Source organism: Hyaena hyaena, unplaced genomic scaffold, assembly GCF_003009895.1.
Source record: "Hyaena hyaena isolate Hyena2069 unplaced genomic scaffold, ASM300989v1 scaffold_438, whole genome shotgun sequence".
In the NCBI taxonomy this organism is placed as follows: domain Eukaryota; kingdom Metazoa; phylum Chordata; class Mammalia; order Carnivora; family Hyaenidae; genus Hyaena; species Hyaena hyaena.
This window is the reverse complement of record NW_024081071.1, coordinates 857,484-874,132: the sequence shown is the minus strand read 5'-3', so window position 1 is coordinate 874,132 and position 16,649 is coordinate 857,484. Positions and strand designations below refer to the sequence as shown.

The 16,649-nt window shown below is 47.5% G+C and overlaps 1 protein-coding gene across 1 annotated transcript in view; it reads left to right on the top strand.

Annotated features, from left to right (window-relative positions):
* RFX8 (regulatory factor X8) overlaps window positions 1-16,075 on the top strand; it is a 59,051-nt gene extending 42,976 nt beyond the window's left edge. Inside the window, exons 9-15 of the mRNA XM_039253107.1 lie at window positions 324-474; window positions 2,584-2,642; window positions 4,076-4,232; window positions 5,091-5,185; window positions 8,431-8,545; window positions 10,822-11,138; window positions 15,744-16,075. Coding sequence (XP_039109038.1) covers window positions 324-474; window positions 2,584-2,642; window positions 4,076-4,232; window positions 5,091-5,185; window positions 8,431-8,545; window positions 10,822-11,138; window positions 15,744-15,875 — 1,026 coding nt within the window. The 3' untranslated portion in view covers window positions 15,876-16,075. The remainder of the gene's footprint in view (window positions 1-323; window positions 475-2,583; window positions 2,643-4,075; window positions 4,233-5,090; window positions 5,186-8,430; window positions 8,546-10,821; window positions 11,139-15,743) is intronic.
* The last annotated feature ends 574 nt before the right edge of the window (window positions 16,076-16,649 follow it).

The following is a 16,649-nucleotide window of genomic DNA, read 5'->3' as shown; positions in this document are numbered from 1 at the left end:
CACTTTTTAGGAAACAATCTAGTACTTCAAAGTTTTTAACACAAAGTTTGAAAGCCAGAAGCTGGGTTCAGACCTTATATATTTAGATTTGATCCACCAACTCTTGGCTGAAATAGTAGTGTTTCTTAACATTTTGAATCAATTATCAATGTTTCAAGATCTTTTTTTTAAAAAATCGCATCCTGACTCTACATCCTGCACAGTGAGCAGTGGCTAAGGCGGGTGGTGGCTTTCTCTCTGTGGCACGTCTGACCATGGCCACTTGTAACTACAGGACCCCTACCCTGGCCGGCAGCCACCACATCTTGACAATTCTGTTGTAGGGAATTGAGGACGTTCTCCTTCATGACTTTTTGGAAGATGTTCCCATTCAGTACCTGAAATCTGTCCGGTTATTTAGTAAGAAATTTAAGCTGTGGCTACTTAATGCTTTGGAAGGTTTTCCCGCCCTTGTGCAGATCTCCAAACTCAAAGGTAGGTTACAGTGAAAAAACTGAATTCTGTTCAGAGTAAGTACATGACGTCTCTGACATTAAAACTGAGGCAGGACACCTCAGGTGTTGGGTGACTCTTCCCCTCCTGCATTGAACTGCGATCTGCAAGGCCTGACCACTTCAAATCTGCTGGGGTTAGAGGTGCAGGGAAGGAGCTGGCCTCGCCTCCAGCCCCTGGCTAAAGTGTGCCTTCTCAAACCAACACCCTGAGGGCAGCCTGCCGTCCTTGGGCTCACTGGCCATGCAAGCGGGCCTGACCAGGGCTCAGGCTCCAACATTCTTCTGCCTCTTTGTGCTCTGTGTGGCCTCCCACAAGGCTTCAAAGAATATTGCTCCCTCTTTAGAAATCCCTCCCGTGTCCTTAACTTTCTTATGCCTCTTGGGCCACAGGGGCACTGACACTTTTGCGGTCTCAGTCTGCCCATTGGCTTTCTAGAACACTTTCCCCTCCATCACGCTGCCAGATGGTAGTGGCTGAATACTGCTTCCCCAAGGCTGCTTGCCTGCTCCAGGCCTACAATGGCTTCCTTTAAATGCCTGCACTCACCCATGTGTGCGTGACATGCTTTAAAGTCCTGGAAATACCCATTTGCTCCCTCCTGCCTCTGTGAGGTTCTCCACCACCCCCAACAGCCTCCCCACCAGGACCCTCCTTTTCCTGGGCCAGCTTGCTCAGGGCTGAGTCTTGCTTTCTTCGCACACTGTTTGCTCCCTTCTCAGAGTGCCCACAGAATGGGACTATGTCTCATTTTAACCCCCAGGCCCTGCACCCCTTGCTGGGTTCAGTACTCACACTGGGAAACTTGATCCCGTGTGACCCACCTGGATCGTGGGACCATGGCTGCCAGCCAAGAATCAGCAGGGGGAGGTGCTGCAGGGAATGTGAGGTCTGGCACTTGCTGTGGCAGAAGATCCACAAAGTGGGGAGATGAAGCCCCGCTCCGGCTTTGCTGTGGTGGCTTTACCTCTAGCCTTAATCCAACCCCAGGTGCCTTCTGTCCTTCCCAGAGCCTACACCAGAGCGTGCTAGTTGATCATCCTGCCTCCAGCCTCACCCCCTCAGTCACACTCCGCTCCACACCTAGTGATCATTCCACACCGTGATCTGACCCATTAAAACCTTCCATGGCCCCTGCTGCCTGGAATGTGCGCCAGCAAAGTCATTCTCAGCTTGGCCTCTGGCCTCATCTTTGTCCCCAGCCCCCCAGGGCATCCCTCCACGGGTGCTCCTCAGCAACACAAGACAAGTTGTCCCCAAAAGGCCCTTATTCCTGCTCCTGTCTGTGCCTAGACTGCCAACCCCATCCCCTTTCGCCCCCCCCCCAACCCTCACCCTCGCTAACTCCTAACTTGCACCTTCTAAGTGAAGCCATCCCTGACACCTTCTTCCAAATGGGCCTCTCCCTTCCCCTGGCACCCACCACACACCCCGCTCCTTCGTTCTTCCCTTCCCCGTGCTGCTCTCGCTCTGCTGGAGCACTTACCTGCTGTGGAGAGGGGGTCTGCAGGTGTGGTGAACCATCATCGGGGGTGAGCCCAGAGAGGGTAGAGGCTGCCCTCCTTTATCCAACAACCTGGCAAACACCCAGCAAACATTTACGGAGCAAACGTGCCACGCGTATCCATCGTAAATATCTGTCAGATGAATACATGCACACATCCCCTTTATGTTTTCTCTTGTCATCCTTTCTTTCCTTGGGTCATTTTTTGAGGAGAGCACTGTAGAGATGACAAAGTTGGGGGAACTCAAGCTTCCAAGGCAAAAATCCTCAACTCCTTCGAGCCGGCATATCAGATGCTGGGATTACATCATGTTATGGTACAAGGGAGGGGGGACTGAGGGGAAGGGGTGAGGCCACAGGGGTGTTTTAGTCAGTGGCCCCTGTCAGCCTCTCCTAGCCATTTGGGAAAGGGTCAGAGGGTGGTGGGAAGACCAGGATGCGTGGAGGCCTCCCCATGTGGAGGGCAGTTTAGGTGGCTATACCCTGCTAGGTAGACATGCATCTGTCTATGCCTCCTCTTCCCCACTGTGTACATATGACCCTGAAGCTACACTGTCAGTAATGGCCATGTGTGTTGTCCTTAACAGAAGTTACTGTGTTTGTCAAAAGACTAAGAAGAAAGACATACCTTTCCAACATGGCAAAGGTAGGTTTCAGCCAATGACAGGAGGGAACAAAGCAGTTTCTTGAAGAGAAAAGTGAAAGCTGCAAGTATCCGCTAAGAGCAGGTGGCAGCTGCCTTTGCAGGGAGGCCATGTGCATCCACTTAAAGGGCAGAGGACAGCCAGGAGGACCTTGCTGGCCACTAACTAGGAAGGCCTAGTGGGCCCCAAACTCAGCTAGAAGCCCACCCCTCAGCTCCCCTCCTCAGAAAGATTCTTCCTGCAGGAGAAAAAGCAGAATTAGCAGGTCAGTGTTCTAAAGCCAGGGGACGACCCCACATAAGAGCAGACCAGGGCCAGTCAGGGTCAGAGGTGAAAGGGCATCATGGCAGAGCCTAGAACAGGCAGACGGAGCCCTTCGGCCAGTGTGTGCTCCCAAGGATTTGTTGTGTCTGGGCTGCCAGGTCTCCCTGCTGGATTGATTGTGCAGTTTCAATGTTAGAGGAAGGCAGAGAAGGGGTGAAAGAAAGATTATATAAGCCTGTGTGTGGGCCGCTCAGGAATCTGTTCTGAAATCCTGTGGACAGCAGATCAGAACAGCACTTAGACTGCTGCTGTGTTCCAGATCAGCCCCAGCTCAGCAGGAGCTTAACCCTCTCCATCTCTCCAGCACAAACTCTCCCTAGACAGCTCCTCAGGACTTCTTCCCACCTACGTGCTCACAGCCTGTCCAGTTCTCCAGTACTTTCTTATTCCTGGTTGGGTCAACTGGTGAAGGCCCCACAGCAAGGCCTTCATTCCAACCCAACCCAAATGGCAAGTTCTGGAGCTACCCTGCTCTGAATCTTATCTAATTAACACTTCTACTTGGGAAGCTTGACTAACACCCCAGGTGCCCTCAGGCTCCTCAGTGAGATGGAAGTGCTCCTAGTGCCTGCTCTTGAGCCTGGTGTGAGGATGACAATCCCCCAGACTCCAGAATTGTAACAGATTGGATTGGCCCCCTTGGCCAGCTGAGGAAATCAGACCCCAGAGGCTGAGTTCATTGCGCACACCTCCAAGAGGAAAGGACAGGGATAGCTTCTGAGTCCCTGCAGCCACCTGCTGGAACCAGTCAATACTCACTTCCGCAGAGCCATACTTCCCTTGCAGAACCTCAGTCACCTGCTGTGTTCCTCTCTAGAGTACTTTAGGCTCATGGAGTGGGGTGCAGAGAAGAGTCAGGGAGAGGAGGAGCCACGAGAGCCCCGACTGCTATGAGCAGACCACTCAGAATGCTGATTTTCATAAAGACAGTTCTAGAATGTGTGAAATTCAAACACTTCAGTTGTCATTTAGGATTCAGTTTTAAACGGATAATACCCAAATCCACCTCTCTTTCTCTTCAGCAAAAAGTCTTGGTCATTTGGAGGGGGGGATTAGGCAAAAGTAAAATACCAAGATTTAATGAAGTATTATGCTTCCCCATTCTCTTTAGACTATGAAAATGGTATTGAAAAACAACAGGAGGGTCAGCGTTTTGAAGTCGGATCTACACGCCATCATCAATCAAGGTGCTTTGGACACTTCCAAGAAAACCCTGCCGAGTAGCTCACGCAGCACGGCTGACCTGGAGACGCACACGGAGATGCAATGTAATGTTCCTTCTGCAGTTCGTGTTACTAGAGCGTTTGGGATATATTTGGGGCTGCCCGGCCATCACTAGTTTATGAATCCTTAACAGAGACAGAACCTACTTTACTCTTCGGTATTATAATTTATCTGCTCACGCACCTCTTCCTGCAGGGGTGGGGAACATCCAAGGGAACACTCCACCAGGGCCCTCCTGAGGGTCTGCCAGGCTGGCGGTGCTAGTACATGTTTGTTGAATTAATGCACAGATGAGTGTGGTTGTTGCTTCGTGGTATCTCTTTCTGGAAATCAACCTGGAGTAGACACTCAAAAAGGTGAGAGAGCCGAAGGCCGTTCTTTGCTAAGTGCTGGCTGTGCAGGTGCGAGAGCCAAGTCCCAACGTCACACGTGCTGGGGCTCTGCCCTTCAAGTCTGTACTAACTGAGTTTATACCCCCAGGCAAAGCACATCCCTCATCAGCTTTGATGTCCACCACCAGTTTCAAGGACATTAGTAAACTACCCCTTTTGTGAACATGGCAAGGAGGTGATGTCATGTCTGTATCATGCAATGAGCTCACCTCTAGCTGGGTTCTGTATAATTACAAGGTGTAGTTATTATTTCAAAATATTTTCTCCATTTCCACAAGTGACAGAGGTGGTTCCTTAGAGGCAAGACCATATAACTCTGAACTAGTTGACCGCAGAGGTGACAAATCCAGCTTTAGAATTCATGCTTTGTGTTCAGAAGGGGTGTGAGGCCCCAGGGAGTTCCTTTAAACTACTGTTCCCAGTGTGGTCCCCTAGGTTACCTTGTACACAAATACCTACAGTAAAATCCTGCTACTTGGCTCACAATCTTTTTGTTTCTTTTGTCTATAGGTTTAAGCAGTTTGATTTCTTTGCTGGGGACATCCACAGACCTCAGCGTATTCCTGAATTGTCTGTCTTCAAATCTCCAAGCATTTGTCCTCCAGGTATAAAACCATGATTTTTAAAAAAAAATTTTTTTTAATTTACATCCAAGTTAGTTAGCATATAGTGCAATAATGAGTTCAGGAGTAGATACCGGTGATTCATCCCCTCTGGATAAGACCCAGTGCTCATCACAAGTGTCTTCCTTCATGCCCCTCACCCATTTAGCCCATCCCCTCACCCACAACCCCTCCAGCAACCCTCATTTTGTTCTCTATATTTAAGAGTCTCTTATGTTTTGCCCCCTCCCTGTTTTTGTATTCTTTTTGCTTCCCTTCCCTTATGTTCATCTGTTTTGTACCATGATATTTTTTTAAAGGGAAGAAGGGGATGTTGATCATTCCAGTTACATTTTAGCATCAGTGCCCATGACCTGATGAAATGAAAGAGTTTTCTCGGGCCAGAAATGTGTCAGTGCTCGTGTGGTTGTTAAAGATGGGGAAGTGGTGTCTCACCCCTGTAGCAAGGCAGGAATCAGAGGCTGGCACATGCAGGTGTGGTGTTTGTGGGTAAGCGTGTGCACTTGGGTGAGCACGTGTGGGCTCAGGTGTGTGTGCAGGTGAGCATGTATGTGCAGGTGAGTGGGGGTGGGTAAGTAGGTGTGTGTGAGTGAGCACGGGTGAGTGTGTGTGCGAGTGAGCATGTGGGAGGGTGAGCATGGGTATGCGGATGAGAGTGTCTGTGTATGCAGATGAGCTTGGATGAGTGTATATATATGCACCAAGCAGGAGTGTCTAGAAGAAGAGGAGATTTTTTCTGGGAAGAATGGTGCTGTTCTGGGTATTCTGCAGAACGCTCTCAGTAAAGTGTCAGGCTTGATTTCATAAAATGAAAGACAAACTGTTTTGGATATGGATGGGCTTGATCCTTCTGGTCAACTTGAAACTTGGGTGTTACTTGAACAGGGAGGGTCCTCTGGCTTGGTTGCTGTCACCCTCTGCTTCCACAGTCACACCGTAAGAGCAGAGAATGCTGTCCAAGAAAGCCACAGCACCCTTGCCCTAGCAGCCCATGGTGTGTGGTGGGTGAGGAGGTGGGGGCTGCACATTTAAAACCGAGACCGACACAAGGCAGCCCAGAGCTGCCCCCGCTTGACGCATTCTCCTCTGAAGTCTGAGGAGGTCAGGAAAGGCCTTGACGAAGGAGGTGGGATTTAAACTGGGGTGTGGAAGGTGAATAGGATTAAAACAAGCTAAGGGAACAATGTCCGCAGGAGAGACCTGAGCAGAATGAGCATATGGAAAAGGGGCATCTGTCTAGGGAAGAAGCAGCAGCCATCTCTGGAGCAGACTTAAAGGGCCTGTACCGTGAACACGACTTTGGGCTTTCTCTGTTTAAGCCACTCCTCACTTTTTTTTTTCTCTCCCCTTTCCCGCCCTGCCTGTTCTTGTCCGTTTGCCTGTCCTCCCTGTCAAAGAGAAAGGGCACAGACAATACCTGAGGTCACGAAGACTGCAGGTGGCATTGGGCTCGCACACCTCATAGAGAGGAACCAGAACACTACTCAGGAAGGAACTCGAAAGTCATTCCTAACCCTTGGCAGGTGTCTGTTTCTGTTCTTCCCTTCTGGGTGATAATCATTCCAGATCCTGTATGGCTTTTATCCCTCCCCGTCGGGCTTTGTCAAAGCTTATTTATAACAGTGGTAAACGTATTTAGGGCTGCAATGCTGTGGAGACATTTATTCGCGTGAAAGCTTCACCCACAGAAGCTTTCAAGCCTCTGTTCCTTGTTTTGGGTATTCACTCCACCTCTGACTTTAAGCAAGATGAGCCCTCTGAACCAGTAATACCAGGCCTGCCTCAGAGCAGCCGGAGAGGCCCATCCTATGTTAGACCATGTAACACGCTGTGTTTCCCAAGACTCCACCACCGTATCTTCAGCCTTCAATCAATGAGGCATGTAAGAAAAATGGTGTTTTTGTAATTGTGTGCCTTTGAAGGGCTTGTTTTTGTAAAGCAGCTTGGCTGATAAAAAACAGACTATTGTCAATAAAATACTCAGACTGTTAAAATGTGAGGCCGTGAGCATGTGGGAGATGACTAAGAGCTTCCGTGGTTAGCATCTGGCAGCTCGCTAGCGGAGGGAGATGTTCAGCTGGTCACGTGCTCGTTCTCCCCGCTCTTGTGCCGATCGGGCCCAGGAGCAATCTCTGAACATGGGCACCTGAGGTGCCACGTGGGTGGCAAGCGGAGGCATATTCCATACTGTTGAGGGTTTACATCTAAATGTCTATGCAGAGTGCCGGTCACCCGCAGCTACTTCTCTTGATCCTTTTAAAAAGTATCCTTGTGTCTGTGGAGCAGGGCTCCTCCCAGGAGCCCCATTTTAGATGATCAGCAACACTGACTGGGGTGGGGGAGGGACCAGAAGCCAGGAGGGGAGCGGGGTTCATATGTTCCCAGAGTCCCAGGGAGGGCAGAGGAAGGAGAGCAGCAGTGATGAGAAAGGGGATTCCTTCATTCCTAGACAGTCTCAGCATCTCCTCCTCAGAGACATGTGGCTAAGCCAGTGGGTGGTCCACATATAGAGGAGACTTAGGAGGCTTCGGGGCATTCATTCGGACATATGCATGCGAGATTCATATGATCCCATGGGTGTGTAATTCATTGCAAGTGTGGCCCAAGGCAGCTCCCAGTCTGGATAGTTTCTCAGCCTGCCTGTGGAGGCATCTCACCCGCACCTGGTTCAGTGCTATGCAGGCTGTCAGCTGGCCTCGGCTCTGTGGGCCCCACGGGGGGACCTGCCAGTCCTTGGGTCATTCACATGATGCAGTGGCCAGCTTTGTGCTTTCCAAAATCTGTGCTGTTACTTTCATTATTACGGGATTCTGTGCCTCTTTTTCACATGGTCCGACTTGCCAAGGATAAAACAGCCGCCATCTCTCTCAATGGCTGCTGCCAGGTGGGCTTCAGCGAGGCTGCCCCTGCAGGACTTCTCTGTTACGCTTCACAAATGACTTCTTTCATGGGGCTAAAACAAAAAAATGTAGGCCAACTCCCCCCTGTTTCCTCTTCTCCACCAACTTCAAAGGGCTCTGCCCTAGAATCATCTCCATAGGAGATGCCGCGAGAGCAGATATAGGCCAGTGTGCCTCTGCCTCCCTGCCTGCCCTATCATTTCTTCTTCTTCTCCTCCTTGAGCCACTTGGGAATGTCTCTGCATGACAGCTGTGCACACTGGAAAATACGATCTTCTTGATTGTGTCATAAACCCCAGCATTTTTTCCCTCACAAAAATGTAATAGCCAAGCAGAAACAAAGAAGAGTTTATCAGACTGGCCGCCAGCTTCCAGCTAAGGTGGAATTTCCTTCTTACCACTGTGAGCAAAGCCATGACCCTCTGCCACAGAGATAGTTTCGGTAAGTCGGACAATACAAAACATTTTGTATTCTACCCTTTAAAACTGTTATCATAGCATAAGTATTCTCCGTGTTCTACATAGAACCCAGCCACCTCCTTTTCACCTTTTAAAGTAAAATACAACATAGACACAGAAAGTCATACAAAGCCATGACAATCATTTTTTAATGGCAACATGATAGTCCATCAAACAGACCATGCTCCCCCTCATTTTTTGTTTGTTTGGTTTGGTTTGTTTTAAGTAGGTTTCAAGCTGAACACAGAGCCCAATGTGGGGCTTGAACTCATGACCCTTAGATTAATACTCAGACGCTCAACCAACTAAGCCACCCAGGTGCCCCGCCTTTGTTTTTGAATTCTGTGCTTGGGGCATGTTGAGGAAAGCATCCAAGGAGCCAACTGAGATAGAAAAAAATGGGTTCTTTGGGGCTCCCGTGTTTAAATTTCATGAGTAACAATTGATGGTCAAATGGATGGTCTTTCTCTGTCAGAGAAGGTCACGTCCATCCCATCTATGGCAAAGATGGAGTGTAGGAGAACTGTTGGAAGGGAAATTCACCTCTGAGCCCTCCAGCCCCATGGAAAGAATCATTCACTACAACAGCTATTTATTGTGTTCCTACAAAGTCCCAAGCGCCTTCCTGGGCACCGAGCATACAGCAGTGGAAAGAGTCTCCAGCCCTCTGAGCCTGCACACTAATCGGGGTGAGGATTCCCTGCTCCAGAGAGCTGCCAGATGTCCTGGCGGAGAGCAGGTGGCACAAGGCAAAGGAGACAAGCCCTATGGTTGACCAGTGTTGCCAACCCTCTGGAGGGTGGCTGCTGTCTGCTGCCATGGAGGTGACACCCACTGGTAATGAGACTTTCCCCTTTAATGAAGTCCAGATGACTGCTTTATGCTAATACTATCCCAGCACAAAGTGATGGTGCAGGGCTCACAGGCAGTCAGGGAGTGAAACCCAGCCCTGAAGCTGTCGTCCCCTCCCCCAGTACACCTTCTTTGGGTCCCTGTATGAAGCCCAAGAAAGTATTTACACTAGTTTTCCTCTTCACATGGTTACATGGGCGGGGGGGGGGGGGGGGGGGGGGGGGGGGGTTGGTCAGGCTTATTCCAGGCGGTGCCAAGCCATCCCATCTCACCCAGATCCTTCAAGGAAAAACAAATATTGGATAAGGCTTTGATATGGACAGAAGTTGGCTTGAAATGGACAAAAGGCATTGAAAAAGGTTGAGCGCCCTGGTCCCCAGTTATCTGTGTCTTTCATTGTGTTTGAGCTATTTTACAACTCTATAACGTGTATCCAACTGATGGTAATGCAAATGACCCTCCAGGGAAATATGCAAACTAGCTGTGTCAGGGGGATGCCATTGATTACTGCCCTGAGGACAGGTCTGTTGAATTTGTGTAAATACTTCACTGTCTATATATGGTCAATGCTTTGAATTCTCTTTGAACCAGTTGCAACATTTTACTAACTTCTTCTTTAATAAATGACACACGAGCTCTTTGACACCCGTTCATTTTACATCTCTATAAAGAGTCATGGTTTTACCTTCATTAAAAAAGTATCTTTTAATGATAGCAGTAAGCCAGATGCCCCTCCCCCACCCTACTCCACCTCACTTTTCAGCCGAACGTTAATTATCTTTTTCTTTTCTGGAGGACCAAAGGCCTTGGGATTTGGAATGTTCGGCTGAGTCACGTGCCCTCCTGTCTCCCCTGCCTGTCTCCCTGAGGGCAGCCCTGGCAGCCTCATGAAAGAATGCCAGCCAGCTTCCCTCCCCCACTTCTCTCACCAGGAGATGCAGCCACACAGACTGCAAGGAGGGAAAGGCAATGCTACGTTTCAAGCCCTTTCCAGCCTCCCAAGGGCAGCTGGCTCCCTTCCCCACTCTGCTTCTGCATCTCCCATCCTGTCCCTTACGGGCCCCACGTGCCAACCACGGGAGGCCGAGGGGCACATTTTCCAGCTCTGGGAGTGGCATCTCTTTCTTGTGGAATTTGCTTTTCTCCCACCTCCCACTGGATGGCTTTTAAGTTCCCCTCCATGGCTCAGACTGTTTAGCTCTCGGTGCTTTCTGACCAAAGCCTCCTTGGCTGGGGTTCATGGGTATGGAATGCCTGCCCAGGGCCCCTCAGGATCTGCTCTAGGAGTGACAAGGTCCCAGTACACAGGAGTTGAAAGCCCCAGAAAAGTTGGTAGTTCCACAGGGATCTGTTTATTTGTCCATCTGTCTATCTAATTATTCATTCGGGCTTGTTATTTCCGTGTAGGCTCCTGGCATCTGTTTCATTTGCTGCTTCTGGAATATGTGATTCATATACTTCAGTCATGCATTGAAGAGGAAGAGGATGACGACGACATGGGAAATCTCGAAGAAGTGCTACCAGATGACCAGCCTCTTGTCCAACCAGACCAGGCACCTTTCCACCCTCCAGATTCTTCACCAGTTCAGGAGCATGACAGCCCATGCGTGGATCCACATCGGGTGACGCTGGAGCACATAGGCCAAAGCCGATGTCCCATGGGTGTGAACAGTGTGTTTCTCAGGGTCCTGGGCTTCCTGGTGGACACTGACACGGGCGATAAGGTATAGACACAGGGGCAAGCTTGGCAAGGGAAGTAAGAACTATCACATGGTTAGGAAACCCATGAAGATCTCTCCGTCCAAACAATGATACACGGTTCTAGACTCATCTTTGCTTCAAGAGATTTTCACCAGGGGTGGTTTTAGTAGTTTACCTGTTAATCACTGGTCAGCAAACATTCGTGGTGCATTGACATGTACCAGGCACATGTAGAGGTGTGGAATATTTGGATTGCCTGGGTCTTGCCTTGCCAGAGCTTACCAGGCATGGTTGTGATGAAATTTGGAAGAAAGAATTCCTAAGATATCTTTGGTGCAAAAGGGTGATTTTATTATAGCATGGGACAGGACCCATGGGCAGAAAGAGCTGCACTGGTATCGTGAGGAATGACTGATTATATACTTTTTTTTTTTAATTTTTTTTTAATGTTTTATTTATTTCTAGGAGAGAGAGAGAGACAGTGTGAGCAGGGGAGGGTCAGAGAGAGAGGGAGTCACAGACTGAAACAGGCTCCAGGCTCTGAGCTGGCAGTCAGCACAGAGCCCGATGCGGGGCTCGAACCCACGAACTGCTAGATCATGACCTAAGCGAAAGTCGGACGCTTAACCGACTAAGCCACCCAGGTGCCCCTGATTATATACTTTTTAATTAGTGGAGGTTAGGGATAGGGTACGTCTCGGGAATTTTGAAGCAAGATTTTCAGGACCTTGAGGGGCTAGCTGCTGTTAAGATGAGGTTACTGTTAGTCTGTAATAAAACATAAACATTAAGTCACTAAGGCAGCCATGACTTCATTGAACAAGGTCACACTGCATGTTTCAGGTGTCTGTCCACGGGCTGCAAGCTGTAAGATTTAGCTTAAGCTACATTCCTCTTGCCTCTGTTTTCCTCAGCAGTTAGGCTAACTGAGCCAACTAAACTAAGAGGCAAGCCCTGAAACCACCTTGGCATTTGGGATTTTGAAAAGACGGAATTAGGGTACATCTTAAAAGATACAAAAATAAGAATTGCTATTTATCTAACACCTACTATACAACCTTGTTATACGTTATCTCAAAGCCATACAGCCATGCAGCAAAGTATCTGCCCTTATCATTTTCATGCCATGGCTCAAGTAAGTGAGGCTCAGAGAAGCTAAGTGACTTGCAGAAAGTCACACAGCAAGTAAATAGTGGAATGGAGATTGGAGGCCTAGCCTTCCTGATGTCCAGTCCATTCTTATCCCACAACACAAGATCAGAGGAAGGTGGTCCACGCCCCAAGGAGAATAGGACACAGCTTGCAAAGTTCAGAGAGGGGACCTTAAGTTCCAGAAAGAGGAGCCAGACTGCCAGAGCAAGCAACTGAAACTCGTCCGTTTCCTGGAGTAGCGGAGGGCACCTGGTGTAAAAAACTGTTTTAGTGCTAATTTCTAAAACTTCTATACACATGTTTGGACGTTTAGCTACTTTGCATAGTATTTCTTTTGCACCTTCAATTTCCTTCCCCTTTTGAGAAGATGAGGAGTTGAGCCGAGTAGGAGATCTCTGCAGGGGCGTTGCCCTTCACCTGAGTTAACCGTGGTCTTGACCGTGGGAATGAGTCACAGCCTGAAACTGTTCAATGCCCTACAGTCTTCACAATAACCAGAGCCTCCCAGGGACCTTTCCTTCCCGAATAAACCCTCGTTCCAAGTACCCCAGAGTACAGAGAACCCTGGTATTGAGCACTACTCAGAACACCATATTAGACAAAAATAATATGAGCCGGAGTGAAAGAAATGCATGTCAGGTTTACAAATTCTCTGGTTTTGGTCTTTGTTTTCTTATCTTGCAATGGCAGGTTCATACATCCGGTGGTCTTTGATGCTGTTGGTGGGGTAGATTCAGATGCGTACCTTTAAATAAGAAACTCCCCTCCTCTGTGAGTGTGTATGTGAAGCAGGCATGACAGATAGGCATGAAATAGTGACCTACTGGCCTCAAATCAGGGACTCAATGGTGGAGGCAAGGAGAGCTGGGCCCCATTAGGAAAGGAACAGCTGGGGACACTCAGGGCATCGCTCATGAGCTGGTATTTCAGGGCTGCTGGCAGAGAGATGGCCCTGTTAGACCTGAAGAAGGGACCAGTTGGCCAGGCTGTGCCCGGGAGAATGTCTTTCCCTGCACCCAACCCTCTGGATGAGATGCCCCGTCCTGGCAACAGGGCCTTGCAAGGGCTGCCCAGTGGGAAACCCACCTGAGTACACTCTGGAACATTCTATGAAGTCCTAGCAGGACAAGGAATTGTGCTGGACATTCAGCTCCAAGTGTGCACATCTCTCCACTCACTGGCTGGGGAGAGAGCTAGGACTGTAGGCAATTTGACATGCCCCTTGGTCACCAGGGTAACCAGGAGTAAACTTTGTGCTGGGCATGTAAATGCATCATTTCAACAACACAACGAGACTTACCATCATTGCTCCCGGTTCACAGATAGCATAACTGAGGCTCATGAAGGGTTGAGTAACATTCCCAAGGTCACCTCACTAGTTACTGACAGAGCAGGGATTCAAACCTTCATAGATCTCCTTACAGAAGTGTCTCTTCCTAGCACCCTCTCTCTCCCCAGAAGCCGCTGCCATGCGCTCTAATTCCAAAAGCATTGACAGGAATACATTAAACATACCTTCAAGTCTGATGATTCGGGAACATTAAGTGGACAGTCTAGTATGTAACTTCCTAGACAGGATTCAGATTCCCCCATCTTCCACTTCAAGGCTGAGAACCTTGAGCAAATGGCTTCATTTATCTATTTCTCAGTTTCTTTATCTACAAAATGGGAATAATACTATCTAATTCTGTAGGGCTATTATGAAGTTTCAATAATTCAATCATTGTAAAATTCTTGGAACATAGTTAAGTACCCATAACAATTAGTCATTATTATTAATTCTCCAATGAAACCTCCTAACCTGAGCACCTTTCCCGACACCCCACCCAATCCTCTAGCACCTCTGAAGTTCATTGCAGTGGGACTTGACCTATATTTAATTGGTGGCAACAATAGAGCAAGACATTAAATACTTAATTGAACTACATAATAAAGCAATACAGGCAGATGAATGTCAGATAATCCAAGGTAATATGCATTAGAGATTAATTAAATCTGCCTCTGTTTGTGCATGTCTGCTGAATTAGCTATAATGACTTAAACACTCTAACACTGAAAAGAAAGTTACGCTCACCTAATTTTTATTGCATTCATTATTCAGCATTTGCACTCATCATCAACAAAAAAGCACACTCTCTGTGTCCCATCTGCAATCATCTGCCACGAATTAACGCCCCAGCGGCACATCTGTGGCAGCCTCATTCGTTGAACAATTTAGTGCCGCCCTGCACCTATGATAACAACCTAAGTCAGCATTCCGGACTGCCGTATCCATATGCCACTCTTCCACATTCTAGCAATGTGCAAACTAGGAAGGTGCCAAGGAATGTTTAAGAATAAAGTAAAAAAAAAAAGAATCACACCGATATTAAATAAGAAATATTCTTTTTTAAAAACACTACACAGTTTTCACTTTAGGGCATGTACTCAAGGATTAAAGCATAGCAAAAATATTTAAAAACAAAGGACTCTAGCTCCAGGACAGAGCTACAAACAATTTTTTTGAGAGAAGAAAAACATCTGGTTGGGTGCTGATGGTTATTGTCAAATTTAGGGAGGAAGAGTAAGAAATATTTTCACTAATCTTGCATCTGAAGTTGTCATGTGCCCGTCTCTGTCAAAATATATTGAATTATGGAGGCTTGGAGGGTTATGGATGAAACCAGACCAAGAAAATACATCTCTGTCAGTTTGAAAGTAATCATGTCCAAGGATTTGCTCATCTCCCAAGTACCATTGGAGCTAAGGGAAGGAAAGCAGATTATCCTTGTTTCTCTGATAGGAAGACGCACTCAGTGAAGTTAGATGTATTAGCCGAGAGCAGGCACTTAAGCTAACATCAGAAATCTGTGATTCTCTCAAACCTCTTACTACCCAGCTGAGTGTTAAATTAACCAATGACTATTATCATGGTTCCCACCCCCACCATCTTATTTACTGTACTGGCATGCTTGATGGATGGTGGAGGGAGGATCTATGTGGGAATTTGAGCCAAGAATACAGGGATTGGTCTCCATCTGGAAAGCAGCCACAGTGATGAGCGTTACAACCACATGGAGCTCCACGGACATTTCATACGTTTCTTCCTGAGTTTCACAACAGATCCACGCTCTCCCGTGCCCTTAATGGGAGAGTGTTGGCTTGATCTCAGGGTCAAGGTCCCCAACAGCTGCAGGCCCATTCCTTTTCCTAAAGACGGCCCACCTGCCTCACCCTCCACGGCTCCTCTCTTGCACCACCACAGGGTTGAGATTCCCTCTCTGAAGTCCTCACTGGGCCCTGAGCAGTCCTCAGAGAAACTGGGATCTGTAGTAGTGGGATAAATAAATGCAGTAAATAAATGCAATAAATAAATGCAGGAGCTACTGGTCAGGTAGGGTGAGGGCAGGGTAGAGGAATTCAAATAGTGGGTCTTGCAACAGGAAGTCACGTAACTTCTCTTTTTATCTTTTCCTTGTAACCGGTCCCCCTTGCAGCTCATCCAGGTATTGTTGGAGGACAAGGTCGCCGAAAGCGCCATCGAACTCAGCCTTCCTGTGGGACAAGAGGCCCTAGTAACCCTAAAAGATGGACAAAAATTTGTAATTCATGTGTCAGATGTACCCTAAAGCTCTGAAAATGTTTTCTTCTGGGAAGGCAACTCTAATACATGAGACGATTTATTAGAATAGGACAGGAGAAAACAGATTTTTGCCCTTAAAAATGTATGAAACGCTAAAGCTTTTGTATTGATAAGAAAGAAGACTTTATGTACATAATAGAGGTAGCATTGTCTGTTTTGTGTTTATGTGTGTTTCAAAGAGTTAGTTTTGGCGAATCATATAAACTGATTTGGAGAATATTTTTTGCTTCTGTTGCTTTTTTGCAGGGCTTTTCGAGTATTTTTACTGGGGACGTATCAGAAGAGAAGTTTGGGAAATCTTGTGAGTAGAGAAATGGAGAGATCTCTAGCAAAAGATAAAATTTGAAGAATACAAATGGGTACAACCAGTAAAATGCCAATGGTAACATTTTTCTTCCCCTTGGTAGTGCCCTGATTGAAACAGAATTTGTGGAAAGATCTCCTCAAGCAGTAAGGAACAAAATGCTATTTCATACCAACCTTTATGCATTGGCCCATTAAGAACATTCTTAAAGTGGAATCGCATTTGGAACCCAACAATCTCTGCAACAAATGATGATGCCCTGCTTTGAGTCACTTTTTATTTCTCTCTTTGTTGCAGAATCCTAAGAAATGTTGAAACTAAGAATAGATCATTCACTGTTAAAACCAGATCAATTTTTATGTAACTGATTATAATATTTAAAACGAATTTAACAATTCATGCTTAGCATGGTTTCTGGTATAAGAGGAAATGGAGAATAGTTTATTGATCTCATGT